Raw genomic sequence first — 18771 nt, 5'->3', positions numbered from 1 at the left:
TTTTATATATACTCTTACAATTCTGAATAAAAAATTACAAAAGAGTAAAAATAAATTTTATTTTTAATTACAACTAAATAATAGCTCAATCTAAATCGAATTCACAAAAACTCAAAACCAAAAATAATAAAATAAATAAAATTGTCTAAAACTAAACTGTATATTGAACTATATCTAGGGATATATATTTAAAGTAAATAAATGACTGAGATAATTAAAAGAAAAACAAAGAGGATAGAGGATAAATTGGTTAAAATTCGAGTTTTATTTTGAGATGAAAATGGAAAAAAATAATAATAATATAGGGAGACATGAAAACGCGTAAAGAGGTGACGGAGATTGACCGTCAATCATTTTGTGTCTTTTTTTTTTTGTTAACTTCTTTTAAACCCCACATGCATGAAGCCTCTCCATTCCCCCACACCACATACACGCACGCATATGTATATATAATACAAATATTATATATGCTTCGCATTGTAAAATTATCTTGTTTATGTAGTTAGGCTCTACTAATTAATCATGAAAATTAGGTAGATCGACATATATATATATATATATATATATATATCGGTACATGCATGCATGCATGGAGTAAAGTACGTGATAGTGGCTACTGTATTCAACTATCATTACGAGTGAGTGATGAAGTTTACCGGTTTCTTGACCAAATCGAAAATGGATAAGTCCATTTATATATTAATGACCATATAAATTAAATAACTATGAATTTTTAAGACTTTTTTTTACTTGTTAGATGGTTGAGAAATAACAAAATCATTTCAAAGTATTAGATTCGATTCTACCAATGAGAAAGAGAGATGCAATTATTTACGTAATTAAAGATGGGTTGATTGTGAAATCAAAAGATTAATTAAACCAAAGTCCCAATGTACCTCTAGGTTGTATAAAAAAAATTAAGGTCTTGTTTGGTCATATTTAAATATATGCTTATATATATACATTGCATGCCTATAAAATATGTGTATCACATTCCCTTCGCAATCGACGCAAATGTTTATCTCAAGTATCTTAATTTGTTTTGCTTTTTAATTAATGGTCAGAGATCTTGTTATTAACACAGGCAATTTAAATACTCATTTTATCTGTTGGTCCCACAAAGCAATTAATTACAAAGCTTCAGATTTCTCTCTTGATTTTGTATTTCAAAGTGTGGGAGGAATTAGCAAAGTCATTATCCAACAATTAATTAACGAATTGAATATAAAAACAGCGGGAGATGGGAGAGAGCGGACTCGGAGCTGAGTCAGAGTTCCGTACGAGTGAGTTGACGCGTGCCCCTTTCTCTCTCCTCACCACGCGGTTTCCTTCTTTCCCCGCCGTCCTATTTATCCCCCTTCTTGCTCACTCTCTCTCTCCCACTTCTTCTTCTTCTCATCCTCCTAGAAACCCTAGCTCGGAAAGATGCACTGATACATTTCTTCCTTTTTTTTTCCGTCGTTAGATCGATCTCTGATTTCTCTCTCTCTCTCTTTTTGTTAATTTAGTGGGTTTTTTTTGTTGGAATCTCGCCGGTTATGGCGTCATCGGAGGGGTTAGCGAGCGCAGGGGCATGGTCGTTCAAGCAGAGCTTCGGTATCGATTCATGGCTGCTTCCGGAGTCGAACTTCTCTCGTGACAACGATTTGCTCGCCAGAGCTCTCCACAAATCCATCTCGACCACTCACCACGACCACAACACACTCCTCCTCCCCGATCCTCTTTCTCCCTCCGCGATCTCCGAGCCTTCGCCGGCTCTTTCTAACGTCTCATGCGGTTCCTATCCGGAAATCTCCGGCACGAAACGGAAGCGGAACGGCGGTTCTGGTGTTGCTGGTCCCAGTGGTAAACCTCCGAAGCGGAGATCTCGAACTTCGAAGAAATCTCAGACAACGTTCATAACGGCGGATCCGTCGAATTTCCGGCAGATGGTGCAGCAGGTCACCGGCGCAAAGTACATCGGCTCGTCCCACAACATTTTCTCTCCGATCGTGAAGCCGGAAGCTAAGAGGTTCGCAGATCAGGTGCAGTCGGACCGATCGGGGCTCCCGACGCTCGATACGTCGGGTTTTTTGTCGAATCATCACCAGGAGAGTCTGGCGGCGGGAAACAACGCGTTTTCCGGCGACGAAATTGGTTTGATGGCTTCGCCGATCACTTTATTTCCGCCGTGTACGACGGCGGATGCCGGCGGCTCCGCCGCGGAGTTCGATAACTACCCAAGCTTTCCGACGCTGGAGTCCTGGAAAGTCATGTGATATGTTGCTATTAGGGTTTAGATCAATTCGGCTTCCTTTTCGTTTCTCTTTTATGAATATCATCCTCCTTGTGGTTATGGAGTCTGTTCATATTTTTGGGAAATCGGTGTCATGGAATTTTATGGAAATTAATAACTTTTGCCGGTTAAGAAATTCGGTGTTTGTATTATGTTTCAGATTTTGTTCGATTATTTTTAAGAATTTATGTTATTGTATCGAATTTTGCTTTTATTAGCAAAATATCTCCTTCTACGTACGTTCACCATCTCGAGCCACAAGTTTTTGAAATTTAAATGTTACTTTGGAGGAATAATTGTTATTAGAAAGTTGGGTTTGGTACCATAAGATTCTCCAAAATCATCCGTCTCGAAATCAATAGTACTATAAGATTTTAACATTAAATTAATTTGGGAGTTTAATCAACCTGTCTTTTCAACGTCAAATGTGTGAAGGTGTCCTTGGTCGTGCCCGTCTAAAGGAAACGGGATAATATACGTATACCATTCATATATTATATATATATATATATATAGTAATGGTCCCGGTTAAATATCGTAAGTCAACATCATACAGAAAGACATGTCAACATTATCAGTCTCCTCCAATTCACTGACACAAATCCATAGATTTTTTAAGAGGCCCTAACTCCCCTAAGCAATCTCCAAATCTCAATTATTTATATATATATATATATTGGCAGATCCAGAATTGTTTTTGGGTGACGACAATAGTAATATGTTAATAATTTCATTTTTGGAAAATATGTTTAAGAGGTGTGAAAAAAAATTTACAAAACATAAATGGTATTAAAAATTAAAGAAAAAAAAGAGATTGTTTTGATAGGATAAAAATGGTGGGGACCACATCAGGTCACACTTAAAATTTCACCAATTTTTTTTTAAAATTTACAAAATAATATTGTTTTTTCAATTTTGAGTATGGGCCTATGGGGGTATTGGATTTCACTCCCTCCGACGTAGGTCCTCCTGTGTATATATATCTTAGATTACATACAGAGTGTATGAGAAAAGAAACGTCATCAAACAAGACTTTGAATGGAGTTGGTTTTTATTTTGAATTTTGATTTTTAGTTTTTTACATTCTATAATATTTGTAAATCTAAAAAATATAGTTTTTTTTTTAATTTTTTATTGATTTGTTTTTAGAAAAAATAATTTTAAAAAATTTTAATGATAGTTTTTTTTTTGTTTTTAGATTCTAAAAACTTCAATCATTCAAGTTCAAAGTGTTCACGAGTATTAGACGTTAAGAAGAATATGTCAAAAAGTGATCGTGTTCGGCTAATTAGTCAAAAAAAGGATTATATACAAAAAAAAAAAACACAAATATAAAAATACTCTTATTGCGTTTGGTTGGTGATGATCGGAAAAAGCTGAAATTGACTCACCCTTCTTCTCCAGGCAATATATATATACATATATATATATATATATATATAATATAATATGCATGAAAACGATATGGACTCAGTTTCCACAATGCAGAGGAAGCTCTTTTCAAGTCAACGTAAAATGACACAAACAAAACAGAAACCCCGAAAGTCGTACGTCGTGTCCGTATTTTTTTTTTTACAGCAAACGTCATCCGTTGAATTTCGAACCCCAACCATTACAAATGTCGTGTTTGACCCTAAACCCATAAACTTAGATACGTGGAAAACACACACACACACACACACAAAGCGTCATTCTTACTCGATGAGTTACGTATGTTGAAATCCGGATTCGAACTCGAACATGAATTATATTACCCGTGAGACAAATTTTTAATACCCACGGATACACAAACCCAACGGATTTTAGATATATTTTGATTAAAAATTCAAAAATCAATAGATTCCATATAAATCATTTATAAAATCATCGAAAAATATTTATATCCAAAATAAGTATCTCATAAAACGATAGTTTTTTTTCATCTAAATAAAATAAAAATATTAAATATTGATAGATTTCTTTATAGTTTTCTAATAACTATAAAATATATTGTTATTTTTTATTATTTGGGTATCCACGGGTAATTCACCGTCCCGAAAACATTAATCCGAATCCATATCCGAATTTCAAGTTTAGACATATCAAAACCCGACCTAAAGTGGATACCCAATTTTCGGGTATTTTTGTCCACCCTTAATCAATACAATGCTGCACCTGTCCATATATATTGATCTATCACTCAGGAAGGAAAATGCCCTTTTTTGGAGAGAGAGAGAGAGAGAGAGAGAGACCGAGTCATGTGGGCGGTGGAAGAGGCAGAAGCAGAGGGGCCATAAAATTGACAAACTTGTGTATTCACGACAAAAAAAAGAGTTCAATGCATGCGGCGACATGCATTGTGTTATGGTTTCGCCTTTGGGGGGTTTCATTTTCTGATAACAGACGCTTAAAATGTCAATGTCGTTGTCTCGTACGTGGGTTCGGTCCCTCTATTCCAAAACAGTTACATGAATGCTGCATCATTAATTGAATTACTCCACACAACACACAAAGAAATATATAACTAGCATTCGGGGGGCATTTGTTCATTTGCCCCCCACTTGGCTTATGTTTTTATAGTGTTGTAAATTTTTATATGAATGCATAATAACTACTATGTATGTATGTATGTATGTATGTATGTATGTATGTATGTATGCATGCATGTATGTATGTATGTATGTATGTATGTATGCATGCATGTATGTGTGTATCTCTATTAATTATGATATGTGAATTAATATCATATGATATGCTCATGGATGCAAAAACAGTGGAAAGTGCACACGAGATCGTATTGGGCCTCAGCTCTTGGGTTAGGCCCAATACAAATCTTCTGAAACGAACGGCCCACCGATTTGGGGGTTGTACTTTTCCGCCAAGGAGACAAACAATTGATCAAATTGGTCCGTCAAATATAAAATAAGAGCCTTTGAGTGTATATATATATATATAGGTCGATTTTACACAAACAAAAATGGTATTTAATAAGAACAATAAATTAAAGAATAAACAGACAAAACAACGGAAAAAAAAAACACAATATATGAAATGCTAAATCACAATCACATAATGGCGCATGCATGAACGTTGTCGTCGCTGAAGAGATGATAAAGGGTCTTCTCGTCCAAGATGTTGGAATGAGGTTTGCTGTCGGGAGAGTAACCGTTGAATGCTGTCTGCTGGTCCACGTACTCGGAGGCGTACGGATAAGTGTACTCTCCGTTGTACGGGAATGGCCAGAATTCGGCCGTCCGTCCTGTCCTTCTCACCGTCCTCAGAACCTTCATCCGGTCCACGTACCCTGTCACCGTCACCTTTTGATTCTCCATGTCGATCTCCACCATGTCCACCCCTACAAATATATATGTGTGTGTGTGAACCATCGTATAGTTTTATCATTATATGATTTTGTGATATGTGTGTGTGTGTATATATACATAAACCTTATGAAGAATGTCTGAGAGGGAGGATTTCAACTCATGCATTTTTATTTTATATATCACCGAATACGTCATTGTATATTGAATTTGTTTCTAGCCATCTTCGATATCTTGATATATATGATCATATTTTATACATTTTTGCTAATGTTTTGTAATATATTTATATATATATTCGTCGACGTACCATCGAGTTTGGAAATGGCTCTTCGGACCTTCTTTTCACATCCTTTGCAATCCATGTCCACCAAGAGCTCCACGATCTAAAACCGTATATATATAAGGAACCGTGAAATCAAACTTGAAAACGACGAACGAACGTTTAGTCACGTATATGGAGAAATAAATGCAAGACCAAGGGCGTGGACACGTACGGACAAGGCATTGGATAATCGAAAATTCCCACGTCTCCAACCGGGCATGATACCAAATAAACGACGACCACCTTTGTTATATATGAAACCTTAATTCCTCCAAACACTTGTTTTGCTTCTTATAATCTCTGCATACTCATATTTTTTGTGTGCATATATATAGATATATGCGTGTTTGTGTATTATTGCACGTAAACGCGTTTGCGTCTTGTGAAATACAAACAAAATTATAGTTCAAAAGCTTAATGCATGAGCTTGTGTTTGGGTGTCGCCAGATATATATTTTTCCATTACATACATATATATATATACATATATTTATGGCTGTTACATATTTTGGATATAGAATAATTCAACCCAATTCGGGATTATTTTGTCACGTTGAGCTGGCGATTGCCCATATAATATATGCCGCTATTTGACGTCTGTAAGAATCTTCTCTTTAGGATAAGAATCTCTTTCTTCTGAATTTCTTGGAAGAAAACATGTTGTTTATTTCCTAAGTTAATGAATTATATATATGTATATATATATATATATATATATATATATAATTCAATTAATCTGGAGAAAAAAGTGCTATTTTAGGACATAACCTAGGACAGGGTTTTGATGAACTCCGGTTATCTTCTTCATTAAGACAAGAGCTGTTATAAAGTCATAGGTTCTGAAACCGTGAAGCGTGCAAATGGCCGCAATTACAGCAAGAACCTGCGTGTAATTTCCCTGAAGCTTTCTATAAGCCATTACTTGAAGCAATCATCGTCATCGTCATCATCATCATCATCCATATTAAGTATAAATTAACAATTTCGTTATGCTTAGCTGGTGCCTAGCTGGCAGACGAGTTGGTTATAGAATTTGTTACGATTAGTTAGACTTTGTAATTGTGTAAATACAGTACAGAGTATGGTTTTGGTTCATAATGAGAAAATAAGAAAATTTTCCCTCTCTCGTGTTCTTTCTTTTCCTCTCATTTCAAACTTTGTCGATCTGTTGTGCCAATTCTAATATGGTATCAGAGCGAAGATCTTCTGCTGTTTTTCATCTTTTGGAGACATTCTGATTGATTCTTCTTCGATTGGATTTGAGTTTCTTTTTCTTTTGACTGATAATTTTCTGGGAAAATTCTTCAATTTCCTGGGAAAATGTCTGATAATTCTTCGATAACTCTATCTGATTCACACAATAATCCATTTTACCTTGGGTCAAATGATCAGACGAATCTCGTTCTGGTGTCGAAGATTCTTACTGACCATTCTGATTTCAGTTCATGGCATCGTTCGATGTCTATGGCTTTGGAAGGTCGAAACAAGCTTGGTTTTGTGGATGGAACAATTGTCAAGCCTGCCGATTCTGATCCAAATGCTGTATTATGGTCTCGGAACAACACGATGGTGAGTTCCTGGATTCTTCATTCAGTATCTGCCGATATTGCTTCTAGATTGTTATATGTCAAGACAGCTAAAGGAATGTGGGATAAGATTCTGAAATGTTTTGAGCAGACGAGTGCTCCTCGACGTTTTAGTATTAAACGTCGTATGAATGCTCTTAGACAAGGTTCTTTGAGTGTAGCTACATTTTACAATAGACTTGTTGCTCTTTGGGAAGAGAAGAAGGCGATACAGTCATCGCCTTACTGCAAGTGTGGCAAATGCACATGTGGTGTTGATCAGAGGTGGAATGAATATAATGAGGAGGATTTGGTTATGGATTTCCTGTTCGGTTTGAATGACTCTTTTGAGAGCGTCAGAGAACAGATTTTATTGATAGAGCCATTGCCAGACCTAGAGAAAACTTATCATCTAGTTTCTCAACAAGAACATCAGCGCTCTATTCGCCTGTCATCTCTGTCAGACAATCCTATACTCCACACCTCAGACTCTGCCACAAACATTTCAGACTCTGTTGCAGCTGTTTCAGGATATCATCAGAAGCAGAAGCAGAAACCTCTGTGTACTCATTGTGGCATGTATGGTCACACAGTTAACAAGTGTTACAAACTTCATGGATATCCACCTGGATACAAGTTTAACTCCAAGACATCAGAACCGAAGCAGCAGTTTGCAACTTCTAAAGTTGTCAATTCTGCTAAAGGACCTGTTGCGAATGTTCAAAATGTTACAGGTACTAAGCCCCAATCTAATATACCTGGTAACTCCTTATTATCTGCTGAACATTTGAAGCAGTTGTATATGATGCTTGGAGAACACTTGAATGTGACCACTGCGGCACCGAAGATTACCAGTGCTGGAGCTCCTGAGACCACAACATATTCTGGTAATGATCAAACTATATCTTCATTGATCAGTTTTGCTGAAGTAGTGTTGTCTGCTTTGCATTTGAATGGTGTTTGGGTTGTTGATTCTGGTGCGTCTATCCATGTTTGCATTGAGAAGAGTCTCTTTTCCGACATGAAAACCATTCCAGCAACAACTGTTTCTTTGCCAAATGGTCAGAAATTTTATATCACTTCTGCAGGGACAGTTAGACTTAATGAACATATCATTTTGTCTAATGTTCTATTCATTCCTTCTTTTTCTTTCAATCTCATTAGTGTCCCTTCTTTGTTGAAACAGTCCAATCTCTCATTTCATTTTACTTCCACTTCCTGTTTCATTCAGGATCATACTCGGGATTGGATGATTGGGAAGGCTGATCTTCGTCACAATCTCTACATTCTGGATCCTGCTTTTCAGCCGTCTCTCACTTCCAATTTTTCTTCCTTTTTATCTTCTTCATTCTGTAATGCTTTAGCGGTTGATACCAATTTGTGGCATCAACGTTTAGGGCATCCTTCTATAACTAAAATCAAGAAACTTTCTTCTATACTCAAACTTTCCAAATGTTCAGATGATGTATCTCATTGCAGCATTTGTCATTTTGCTAAACAGAAAAGATTACCTTTTGATTCCTATAATCGTTTGTCTTCTTCACCTTTTGACTTGATTCATATGGACATTTGGGGTCCTTTTCATGTTGTTTCGGTTGATGGATACAAGTATTTCTTAACGCTTGTAGACGATGCTTCTCGAACAACTTGGGTATATTTTCTGAAATACAGAAGTGATGTTCTGGCCGTTTTTCCACAGTTTGTTGAAATGGTTCAATGTCAGTTTAGGACTCAGATTAAGGCAATAAGGAGTGACAATGCACCTGAATTAGCTTTCTCTGAACTCTGTTCTAGGAAGGGGATAAAGCACTATTTCTCGTGTGCCTACACCCCTCAACAGAACTCTGTAGTGGAAAGGAAACATCAACATCTGTTGAATGTTGCTAGGGCGTTGTTGTTTCAATCGAATCTGCCACTACAGTATTGGCCTGAGTGCATAAGGACTGCAGTCTATTTGATTAACAGGACACCCTCTCCTTTACTAAACAATGTCAGTCCTTATGAGATCATAAATCAGAAACCTCCTTCATATTCCCATTTACGAGCCTTTGGGTGTTTGTGTTATAGTTCTACCTATGCACATGAGAGACATAAGTTCAGTCCAAGATCAAATCAAGCAGTTTTCATCGGATATCCTGAGGGTTATAAAGGATACAAACTGTTAGATTTGGAGAGCAATGCTATATACATCTCCAGAAATGTGGAATTTCATGAAAATCTTTTTCCTCTTCTTTCAAAACCGTTGTTAGATACTCAGTCTGACAACATTTTTTCACAAGCAATACTACCTCTTTCAATTCCAGATGTTTTATCATCTGAGAATATTTCATCTCCACATATAGCATCTGTAGATCCTCCTGTTTCTTTATCTACAGATGTTTCTGAAATTCCACAGTCTTCTAATGACAATGATAGACCTAGGAGACATGCTAAGATGCCTTCATATCTTCAGGAATATCATTGTTATTCAGCTCGACATCACACAGCAAGCCTACCAAATGAAACCGAACCTTTATATCCATTGTCATCAGTATTATCTTATGACAAACTTTCTGTCCCTTACCAGTCTTACATTTTTCATCTTAACTCAGAAACGGAACCTAGAACTTTCAAACAGGCTGTGAGCTCAGATAACTGGAAACGAGCGATGGATGTTGAGCTGACTGCATTGCACAATAATGGTACTTGGTCAGTTGTTTCTCTGCCAGAAAACAAGAGAGCAGTGGGGTGCAAATGGGTTTATAAAATCAAGAGAAAGTCAGATGGCAGTATTGAAAGGTACAAAGCGAGATTAGTGGCCAAGGGTTTTACTCAACAGGAGGGAGTTGATTTTATTGATACATTTTCGCCAGTAGCTAAACTCGTTACTGTGAAGTTGTTGCTAGCTCTTGCAGCAATTCAAGGATGGAGTTTGTCACAAATGGATGTAACCAATGCATTTCTTCATGGTGATTTAGACGAAGACATATATATGTCCCTTCCCCCAGGTTACACTTCTGATCATCCATTGCCTGTGAATCCTGTTTGTAAACTTCATAAAAGTCTGTATGGTTTGAGACAGGCATCGAGGCAATGGTATACCAAGTTTAGCTCTGTTCTCTTGGATGCTGGATATGTTCAGTCACAAGCTGATCATACTCTTTTTACTTGGTCATCTGAAGGTTCTTTTGTGGCTCTTCTTGTTTATGTCGATGACATAGTCATAACTGGAAATGATGCTGGTGCTATTCAGAATTTGAAGGCTTTGTTGCGTCTGCATTTTCAGATCAAAGATTTGGGAGATTTGAAGTTTTTTTTGGGGCTGGAAATTGCTAGAAATAAGTCTGGTATTTCTGTATCTCAAAGGAAATATTGTCTTGAATTGCTTGAAGATACAGGATTGCTGGCTAGCAAGCCATTATCAGTTCCAATGGATCCAAATACACATCTGTCTCAAAATTCTGGAGCTTTGCTGGCAGATGCTGATGTAACTTCATACAGAGCACTTGTTGGTCGGTTATTGTATTTGACGATAACTCGTCCGGATATAACTTTTGCAGTCCATAAACTTTCACAGTTTATGTCAAAGCCCACTGAAGATCATTGGAAAGCAGCGCAACGTGTAGTTCGATATCTGAAAACAAATCCTGGTCAAGGATTGTTTTATTCAGCTCAGTCGGAACTGCATCTCAAAGCTTTTGCTGATGCTGATTGGGGTACATGCCCAGACTCGCGTCGTTCCGTCACTGGATTTTGCATTTTTCTTGGCTCGTCTCTGATATCTTGGAAGGCTAAGAAGCAAAACACAGTTTCTAGGAGCAGTACCGAAGCTGAGTACAGGGCATTGGCAAACACAACTTGTGAGCTTATATGGATTGATCATTTGTTGCGAGATTTTCAGGTTGATTATGTTAAACCTGCAAATCTCTATTGTGACAACAAATCTGCGATTCATCTCGCTTCGAATCAGGTTTTCCATGAGCGTACAAAGCACATAGAAATTGATTGCCATCTTGTGCGTGACAAAGTGAAACAGGGGTTTATTCGGCCTATGCACGTGAAGACAGAACATCAGCTGGCAGATGTTTTTACTAAGTCTTTACAGCCTTCTGTGTTTCATGCTATGCTGCAGCGTTTCCAGGTTTCAAGTCTTTTTCTACCGAATCAGACTTGAGTAGGGCGTATTAAGTATAAATTAACAATTTCGTTATGCTTAGCTGGTGCCTAGCTGGCAGACGAGTTGGTTATAGAATTTGTTACGATTAGTTAGACTTTGTAATTGTGTAAATACAGTACAGAGTATGGTTTTGGTTCATAATGAGAAAATAAGAAAATTTTCCCTCTCTCGTGTTCTTTCTTTTCCTCTCATTTCAAACTTTGTCGATCTGTTGTGCCAATTCTAATAATCCAAAACCTTGTAGTTATGGTTTTTTTTTTCTTTTTGATCTTCTCATTCCTTCCTTGGACCCAGAAAACAGCAGAGGAGAAGCAAATGTCCAATTTTTCCGGAGCCCACAGCCGGTTTACGATTTTCGCGGGGGCCATACTCAAAACGCTAAATCCATTAAACCCTAATTCCCATGAAACCCTAAATCTATCACACGAAAGAAAGACAGATGAAGAGGGGGCGGGAGACAGAAAACGATACCGTTTCATGGAATTCCCAAGACGGCGTCGTCTCTGCTGTTTCTCTGACGTGTATTTACCCGTTTGTCACGTCATTGCAGACTAACGGCGTTTAGATGGTTTTGAAGAAATCTTTAAAATGTATGGGTTTAACCGAATTTTAGAAAATAGTTAAGGGCTTGTTTTGCAATTTAATCTAACTTGTCGGAACAAAAAAAGTTCAAAATCAAAACCCCTAATTTCCTAGCTTTACCGGTTCACTTTCTTCCCCCGGCTTCTCCGTCTCATCCCCTCCATCTTGCCGGCGACGATCAACCACCACTGGCATCCGCTTCATCTCCCGGTCCGGCGAAAACTTTACATTCACCGAGTGATTGAACCTTGTTATAGAAATGTTCGCTGGATTTGGACCCGGTAACATTTGAAGTTCACTATCAGTTTCAAGCTTCAGGCCGGAAAAATGGCTTCCTTTCCTCATTCTGGTCTGGTTGCTGTCTGCGAGGTCAACGGAGACTTGAGTAAGCATTGCTCTCAGTTCCCAGTGCTACCCATATAGTGTCGTTTTCGATATGTAATCTGAAAATTGAGTTTAGGGATTTGAATATCTGAGCTTATGGGTTTCTTACCGGATGTCCAAAATGCAATTACGGCTCAGAGTTTATCTGACGGTCGAGCTGAGGAGACTTGCGCAAAGCTTCTCGTACGTGGACAGCTTATGTGCTTTCTTCACTGTCAGTTTCATATAGCCTGACGTGAATGTATATAGTGAGGCTTGTACTGAAGATTCTAGTCTAGTTTCTGATATTTGTCGAATTTGGATTTGTTCATCGCAGGGAATGGTATTCTTCCTGTTTCGTTAGAGTTGGGACCTAACCCTCAGAGTCAGCAGCTTTAAGCAGGAAAATGAACAACAAGAGGGAGGAGATAGCGGAAATGCCGAGAGGAGAGGACTGGTGATGACACTGCAAGTCGCTGATAAACGCCTTTTGCATCCCACTGATGTAAGATTCTTGACAACACGATTTCTCATTGTTACTGTTTAGCTCTTTAAATGGTAGGAGACAGACAATGATGTTTTCAGAGTCCAGATTGACTCTGATGACATGTTTTTGGACAGAATTTGTCTTAGTGAAACTGTGAAAGGACTAAGGCTTCCTGTATTAGCAATTTGGTGAACTGAAGGATTAATTGTCTATGTATGTAGGGGAATGAATGCTACCATACGACGTTTTAGGAAATGGGCAATTGTCTTCTCTGAAATATCAGACAGGCATTTCTGTATCTGTTGAATAAAGCCTTGGCTTGATTTATCTTATCTCTATATACACCATATTTCGGAGATTGATCTTCAAGGAGTGAGTTTGCATCAACACAGGCACATGGTTGCCTTCATTTCTGGACCAAGTCAAGGTTACAATTCGCAATTACGAAGACAAGGGTCCGGTTTTATGTTTCCGTTCCTGCTTCCGCTGCACGTGTTTCGAGAAATTTGATGCACAGTGACTTCTTGTTTTAAACTAGTCCACGCAGAATAGGTCCTGCCCCTGGAAGATATACAGGGATTACCTCAAAAACTTGGAACTCAATTTAGTTAGGCAAGATAATAGATATATAACATCATCACTACTCGAGGAGTAAAGCTAAATATGTCCTGCTTGTTTTACCGGAGATAGCTTCTTTGACGGGCAGGTAAACAATCCAATCGTTGTTAAACTGAATCCTCTCGCGCTAATCTTTTCTTTCCTCGTCTTGCTAATATCGCCTCTGAACAAAATGTAGTGATGGAATTGAGAGGATAGCTTGGGATTCATCAGGTGAGCGTTTGGCTGTGTCATACAGGGGAGGGGATGACAATTACAAGGGCTTGGTTCCCATTTATGACACACGAAGAACACCCATTGTGTCAGCCTCGCTTGTGCAAGTCTTTCCAGGTATCTATTCTTGGGTATTGTCTCAATCAGAGATATAAAATCATCAGACAAATCTCTGCTTTATCATTACGGCGGTTTCATTAGAGGGCCAGGAGAAAACCCTATTCCTCTATTGTTTTCGTTCCATAACAAGTTCAAGGAAGGTCTACTGCTTTCGGTGGTAAGCTAATGTTGATAACGTTAGTTCACAAGATCATATTCACGTTTTATGAACCGGACTCGCTGAACCATCTGGCGATAACAGGACTGTTCTTATCGATGTTCCTGCTGTGTTGGAGCACCGGATTCTGCTGCACATATCCGCTTATATTATGGTCACATGTTCTTCCCTAATCTAAGGACAGAACACATCCGAGTTCCATGAACTTCACTGTAATAACTGCTCGGTTCGATGCATAAACGGTGACTCGTGGGCTTAAAACTCAGAGCTTTGATACTATTCCAGAAAAACAATGGTGGCAAGGTTGTGGCAATTGTGCATCTGATGGGAAATCAGGGAAAAACATTACACATGGGATTCTCAGTCTTTTTCCTTAGACATTCTTGAGCTTCTTCATCTTGGAAGGCGGCCACCGGCCCTTCTTCCTCATCTTCCGCTTACGAAGAAGCCTTTTCCTGCGGAGACGGATCTTCTTCGCCAGCTTCATCTTCATCCTCTGTTCCATCAACTGCTGCTCCTTTGACTGCAGTGGCAGTTCTTCCACTGGGACTACGGCCTTTGGTTCCTCAGTGTTCCCGCCCACACCCGAAGCTGCCGCTTTCACCATCACCATTGCGGCAGGTCTCTCGCGGCGGGTAATACCCGAGTTTGCTCCGAGAAAGATTTGGTTACAGGACGAAACGGCATTGGCTCTGAACCCTAGACGCGACCTGAAAACTGGTAGTGTCATGGAAGAAAAGACTAGGAAAGTCAGATAACAGAAAGCCTCAAAGCTAGGAGAGACATCAATGCCAAGTGTTCGATGAAATGTCTCAGAGAAAGTTCGTCGAGACCAGAGAATTCAGCATAAACCAGAGTAGACAATCACGCATTCCGAATAAACCCAGAAGAATCGAATCAAATTCGAATCCGGAGTCTTTCAAGGTAAGTTCCGAAGACAAATTCCAATCGCCCAATGTCAATGAAGCGAAAGCGAGAAGACCCAGAAAGAGGAAGAAGTACCTGATGAAGGTGAAGGCGAAGGCTGAAGGCGAGAAGAAGAAGAGAGAGAAGGGAGAGAGTTGAAGCAGAGAAGAGCCATCTTCGTACGGACGAGAGGATTTCCTCTTCACTTCCTCATGTGGAGTTTTGGGTGGCTTTGGTTCTGGATAAGCTCTTCTTCGCATCTCGCGTCTTTCAAAACGTCAAATGTCGAAGGGTATTTTCGACCTTTCATCAATTAAGCTCAGGATATGGGACATTTGCAGAGGCAGGCAACGCGGTCAAACTATAATGGTGGTTAAAATCTGTTTTATTTATCACTGAAAATCTAGACTTTGGAGACCAAATATATATATATATATATATTAATGTTTTATCCGATTAATTGTGTGTGTATATATATGAGATGATGTTCCATTTATACGGGGCTTTTGACTAACAAAAATGCAAACCTTGACCGATTTCAGAAGTGAGACTTGTTGTTGACTCGTGACACGTGGCATGATGGGTATTTGAAATTAGGCGGCGAAAAACAGGGGAGATGATGTGATGGCGAGAAGGCTAAGTTAAGGTAGTTCCAGAGACAGATGTCTCTTGTGTTTTTTTTTTGAAGGAAAAAAAATCCAATGGAGGAGGACGAAGCTTTCAAATCCGACAAACAAATCTTATCACCAACCAACAACCAACAAACAACAACAACAACAACAGGAGGAGGAGGAAGAGGAAGAAGAAGAGGAGGGAAGAAGCTGAACGCCTGCAGCAGACGCGGCGTTTCCGAAACGCCGAATTTCATTTCTCTCTTGCTGCTCAAAAGAAGAACCAAGGGAGGGGCGCGTCAATGGACGTGAAGCAGCTGTGGGCGTTTGGGTTTGGCCGCGGATTTTAAGATTCCCTGAGGAAGGAAAAGAGGTTTGATGAAGATGATGAGAAAGAAAAGCTGTCAGGTTCATAGTGCCCCTCCTGACGGTATCCCCATGTCTCTCCAGAGTCCTAAACCCAAACGGATCTACCAGCTTTGGCCCGGAAACAACGTAAAGTCCCTCTCTTTCTCTCTTTCTTTCTTCTGGTTCCAATCCAAATTCTCTTCCGGAGTTGATTCTGGGAGATTTGACAACAAGGGTTTGTTTTTGCCTTACCCCTTGAGATGAACTCGATACCCTTTTATCGATATCGTGAGATTCGTCACTTTCTGATCTGTTTGATTGAACAGTATTGACATCTGACCCTGTTTCTGAAAACCCATGATTAGAATGGAGCTGTGGAACTTCAGCAGCTGGGATTTGTTGTCTGAAAACTTTGATTGATGCGGTTTTTGTCTCTCGTGTTTGCTCCTGCAGAAATTTTGTTGCGGGGGAAGACTAATCTTTGGTCCAGATGCATCTTCTGTTCTCCTGACAATGTGTATGATAGGAGCTCCCTCTATCGGTTTCTGCGTCAGGATGATCTATCTGATCAGACATCACGACCATTTGTTCAACTCTCTTGTCTTGGCCGGTGCAGTTCTGCTCACTGTCTTGGTCGGTAAAACGCCTTTCTCCTCCTCATCAACCCCACCCTGCAATTCTCACAATCTTTCTTTCTGTGTTCTTCTTCTTCTCAGGACTTCACATTTCTGTTCTTGACCTCAGCCAGAGATCCAGGGATTATCCCGAGGAACAAAGAAGCTCCTGAAGCAGAAGGGGCAGATGTTCCTACCCAATCGAAGGAATGGGTGAGCAATAAACTCATTAACGCGAAATTACCTCGAACCAAAGATATAATCGTGAACGGTTACACTGTCAAAGTGAAATTCTGTGATACTTGTCTGTTGTACCGTCCCCCTCGGGCGTCTCATTGCTCGATCTGCAACAACTGTGTCCAAAGGTTTGATCACCACTGTCCCTGGGTCGGTCAATGCATCGCCTTGGTAAGTCTAGTCGGACCATTTCTGTCGAAATATGAGCTTATACGGAGTATCTTTCTTCGATGTAATTTACATGATCTGGTTCTTTTGCAGCGTAACTATCCGTTCTTCATCTGTTTCATATCGTGTTCAACCCTCCTCTGCTTGTATGTCTTTGCCTTCTCATGGATCAGCATATTCAGATTCCACGGCAAGATGTTGATCGATATCCCGTCTGATCTCTTATCGATCATTCTCATCGTCTACTGCTTCATCATTGTATGGTTTGTCGGCGGGCTCACCGTTTTTCACCTCTACCTGATCTGCACCAATCAGGCAAGATTGGAGCTTTCTCATGCTTCATCAAGCTGCATAGATTTCTAACAGTCTTATGACACAACTCTTGTCTCTGAATATGTTGTTTCAGACAACTTACGAGAACTTCAGATACCGTTACGAGAAGAAGGAAAACCCTTTCACCAAGGGAATCCCGAGGAACTTCAGGGAGCTGTTCTTCGCCAAGATCCCACCTCCATTGATCAACTTCAGAGACTTGGCACCGGAAGAACACGACGTGGAGGTCGGGTCCATTGCCTCTGAGCTAGACAGAGACTTTGGCTCCTCGCACAAATACGACATGGAAATGGTTGGTGGCAAGCCTGTCAAGGAGGGGACACTCTTACAGAACTTGGAGTACAACGCCGTCGCCGCCATTGATGATTCGATCAAGAGGAAAGGTTCGGGAGAAGGAATTGCAGCGTTTGACCCGTTCTTCGTCGCGGGTCATCAAGAACCGATGAATATAATGAGAAGCTCCAGCGTCGACGTGAGATCCAGATAGATTCTATCCTGCCGATTCCTTTTTTCCCCCCTCTTCTGGTGAAGAAAAAAAAAAGACGAAGCCTTTGTGTTTAAGGACGCTGGTGCTATAATGTAAACTGTACTTTGGTAATTAAATTCATTGATCTTATGTGTCTTTTACTCGTCAAGCGAGTAAAGTTTTCTGGTAAGTGTGCAGTCTTAGACTGACTCTGTGGCTGTTCATGGTTTCTTGCGTTAGGGGTTACTCAGGTAGGGTTTATAATCGAGATTTCTTGGGTCCCAAGCAAAATAGCCTTTTATATTCAGTGGAAGTAGCCTTTATTTTATATTCACATCCTTTTTTACCAAATAAAAAGAAAGAAAATAATGCGCCAAAAAACAAACAAAGTTCTTGACAAATTACACATATATATATATATATATGATGAGATGTAATTTGACTTTACGGTTATAAAAATATATGGTAAAATAAAATAAGATAGAGAGAAGACAAATGGGTTGTAGCTGTGTGGTGCACGTTGTGTGGGTGGGGGGTTGAGATTTGAATTGGCAAAGAACAACAACTAACACAAATGACAAATTTCCCAGCTCATTTCTCCATCGTTTTATTTTGAATTCTATTAGTCTATTTATATAATATATATAGCCCGAAAATATAAATTTATAAACTAATAATATTTTTTGCTGTAAATAAATCGTGACAACCCATTATCTTTTGTAACTCTTCTCGTATTAAATTATACTCGTTTTGATAATAAGGTTTTGCATAAAATGGAAAAATGAGATTTTTTTTAAAAAAAAAATTGAAAGAGGAGAGAAAAAAAAAGGGGGAAAAGGGAAGAAAGGCTCGCGATTGGCAAGAAACTGCAATTTTATTTTATTCTTTGTTCTGATTCGAGTGTGGAGAGAGAGCAGCGTCGGCATTC

The 18771-nt window shown here is 39.1% G+C and overlaps 5 protein-coding genes and 1 long non-coding RNA gene across 7 annotated transcripts; 4 read left to right on the top strand and 2 right to left on the bottom strand.

Annotated features, from left to right (window-relative positions):
* The first annotated feature begins 1373 nt into the window (after positions 1–1373).
* LOC104803243 (calmodulin-binding protein 25-like) lies at positions 1374–2461 on the top strand. Its single transcript, XM_010527146.2, has one exon. The coding sequence runs from the start codon at positions 1539–1541 to the stop codon at positions 2256–2258; it is 720 nt and encodes a 239-aa protein (XP_010525448.1). The 5' UTR covers positions 1374–1538; the 3' UTR covers positions 2259–2461.
* A 2774-nt stretch (positions 2462–5235) lies between these two features.
* LOC104803242 (heavy metal-associated isoprenylated plant protein 20) lies at positions 5236–6213 on the bottom strand. Its single transcript, XM_010527145.2, has 3 exons — positions 6072–6213; positions 5885–5960; positions 5236–5609 (listed from the first exon to the last, which is right to left on the bottom strand). Exons 1-3 carry the CDS (start codon positions 6117–6119, stop codon positions 5320–5322), a joined length of 414 nt encoding a protein of 137 aa, XP_010525447.1. The 5' UTR covers positions 6120–6213; the 3' UTR covers positions 5236–5319.
* Positions 6214–7070: 857 nt separating this feature from the next.
* On the top strand, positions 7071–8953 carry LOC104803241. Of its 2 annotated transcripts, XM_010527144.1 has the most exons (3): positions 7071–8198; positions 8261–8351; positions 8696–8953. In XM_010527144.1, the coding sequence occupies exons 1-2, from the start codon at positions 7220–7222 to the stop codon at positions 8332–8334; spliced, it is 1053 nt and encodes a 350-aa protein (XP_010525446.1). In that variant the 5' UTR covers positions 7071–7219; the 3' UTR covers positions 8335–8351; positions 8696–8953. The 2 variants fall into 2 exon arrangements, with proteins under 2 accessions (XP_010525446.1, XP_010525445.1); XM_010527143.1 differs by having other exon boundaries at positions 7071–8351.
* A 4016-nt stretch (positions 8954–12969) lies between these two features.
* Positions 12970–14337, top strand: LOC104803239. The gene is made up of 3 exons (XR_770150.1): positions 12970–13758; positions 13849–14160; positions 14245–14337. It is a non-coding gene; the product is annotated as an uncharacterized LOC104803239 (long non-coding RNA).
* A 73-nt stretch (positions 14338–14410) lies between these two features.
* Positions 14411–15321, bottom strand: LOC104803240 (50S ribosomal protein 5, chloroplastic). The gene is made up of 2 exons (XM_010527141.1): positions 15163–15321; positions 14411–14877 (listed from the first exon to the last, which is right to left on the bottom strand). Exons 1-2 carry the CDS (start codon positions 15239–15241, stop codon positions 14534–14536), a joined length of 423 nt encoding a protein of 140 aa, XP_010525443.1. The 5' UTR covers positions 15242–15321; the 3' UTR covers positions 14411–14533.
* Positions 15322–15566: 245 nt separating this feature from the next.
* On the top strand, positions 15567–17993 carry LOC104803238 (probable protein S-acyltransferase 2). The gene is made up of 5 exons (XM_010527140.1): positions 15567–16172; positions 16479–16658; positions 16742–17047; positions 17138–17359; positions 17451–17993. The coding sequence occupies exons 1-5, from the start codon at positions 16056–16058 to the stop codon at positions 17862–17864; spliced, it is 1239 nt and encodes a 412-aa protein (XP_010525442.1). The 5' UTR covers positions 15567–16055; the 3' UTR covers positions 17865–17993.
* The last annotated feature ends 778 nt before the right edge of the window (positions 17994–18771 follow it).

The sequence above is a fragment of the Tarenaya hassleriana genome, unplaced genomic scaffold, assembly GCF_000463585.1.
Source record: "Tarenaya hassleriana unplaced genomic scaffold, ASM46358v1 Cleome82, whole genome shotgun sequence".
In the NCBI taxonomy this organism is placed as follows: domain Eukaryota; kingdom Viridiplantae; phylum Streptophyta; class Magnoliopsida; order Brassicales; family Cleomaceae; genus Tarenaya; species Tarenaya hassleriana.
The sequence above is the reverse complement of the archived record's forward strand: the minus strand, read 5'-3'. Positions and strand labels throughout refer to the sequence as shown.

Bases quoted from the DNA above. Each gene is read 5' to 3' on its own strand.
- LOC104803242 (XM_010527145.2), bottom strand. From the start codon at position 6,119: ATGCCCGGTTGGAGACGTGGGAATTTTCGATTATCCAATGCCTTGTCC. The intron at 5,961-6,071 runs GTACGTGTCCAC...ATACGGTTTTAG, and splicing joins GATTATCCAATGCCTTGTCC to ATCGTGGAGCTCTTGGTGGA. The intron at 5,610-5,884 runs GTACGTCGACGA...ATATATTTGTAG, and splicing joins AGCCATTTCCAAACTCGATG to GGGTGGACATGGTGGAGATC.
- LOC104803240 (XM_010527141.1), bottom strand. From the start codon at position 15,241: ATGGCTCTTCTCTGCTTCAACTCTCTCCCTTCTCTCTCTTCTTCTTCT. The intron at 14,878-15,162 runs GTACTTCTTCCT...TGACACTACCAG, and splicing joins TTCGCCTTCACCTTCATCAG to TTTTCAGGTCGCGTCTAGGG.
- LOC104803241 (XM_010527143.1), top strand. From the start codon at position 7,220: ATGTCTGATAATTCTTCGATAACTCTATCTGATTCACACAATAATCCA. The intron at 8,352-8,695 runs GTAATGATCAAA...TGTTTCATTCAG, and splicing joins TGAGACCACAACATATTCTG to GATCATACTCGGGATTGGAT.
- LOC104803238 (XM_010527140.1), top strand. From the start codon at position 16,056: ATGAAGATGATGAGAAAGAAAAGCTGTCAGGTTCATAGTGCCCCTCCT. The intron at 16,173-16,478 runs GTAAAGTCCCTC...TTGCTCCTGCAG, and splicing joins AGCTTTGGCCCGGAAACAAC to AAATTTTGTTGCGGGGGAAG. The intron at 17,360-17,450 runs GCAAGATTGGAG...ATGTTGTTTCAG, and splicing joins ACCTGATCTGCACCAATCAG to ACAACTTACGAGAACTTCAG.
- LOC104803243 (XM_010527146.2), top strand. From the start codon at position 1,539: ATGGCGTCATCGGAGGGGTTAGCGAGCGCAGGGGCATGGTCGTTCAAG.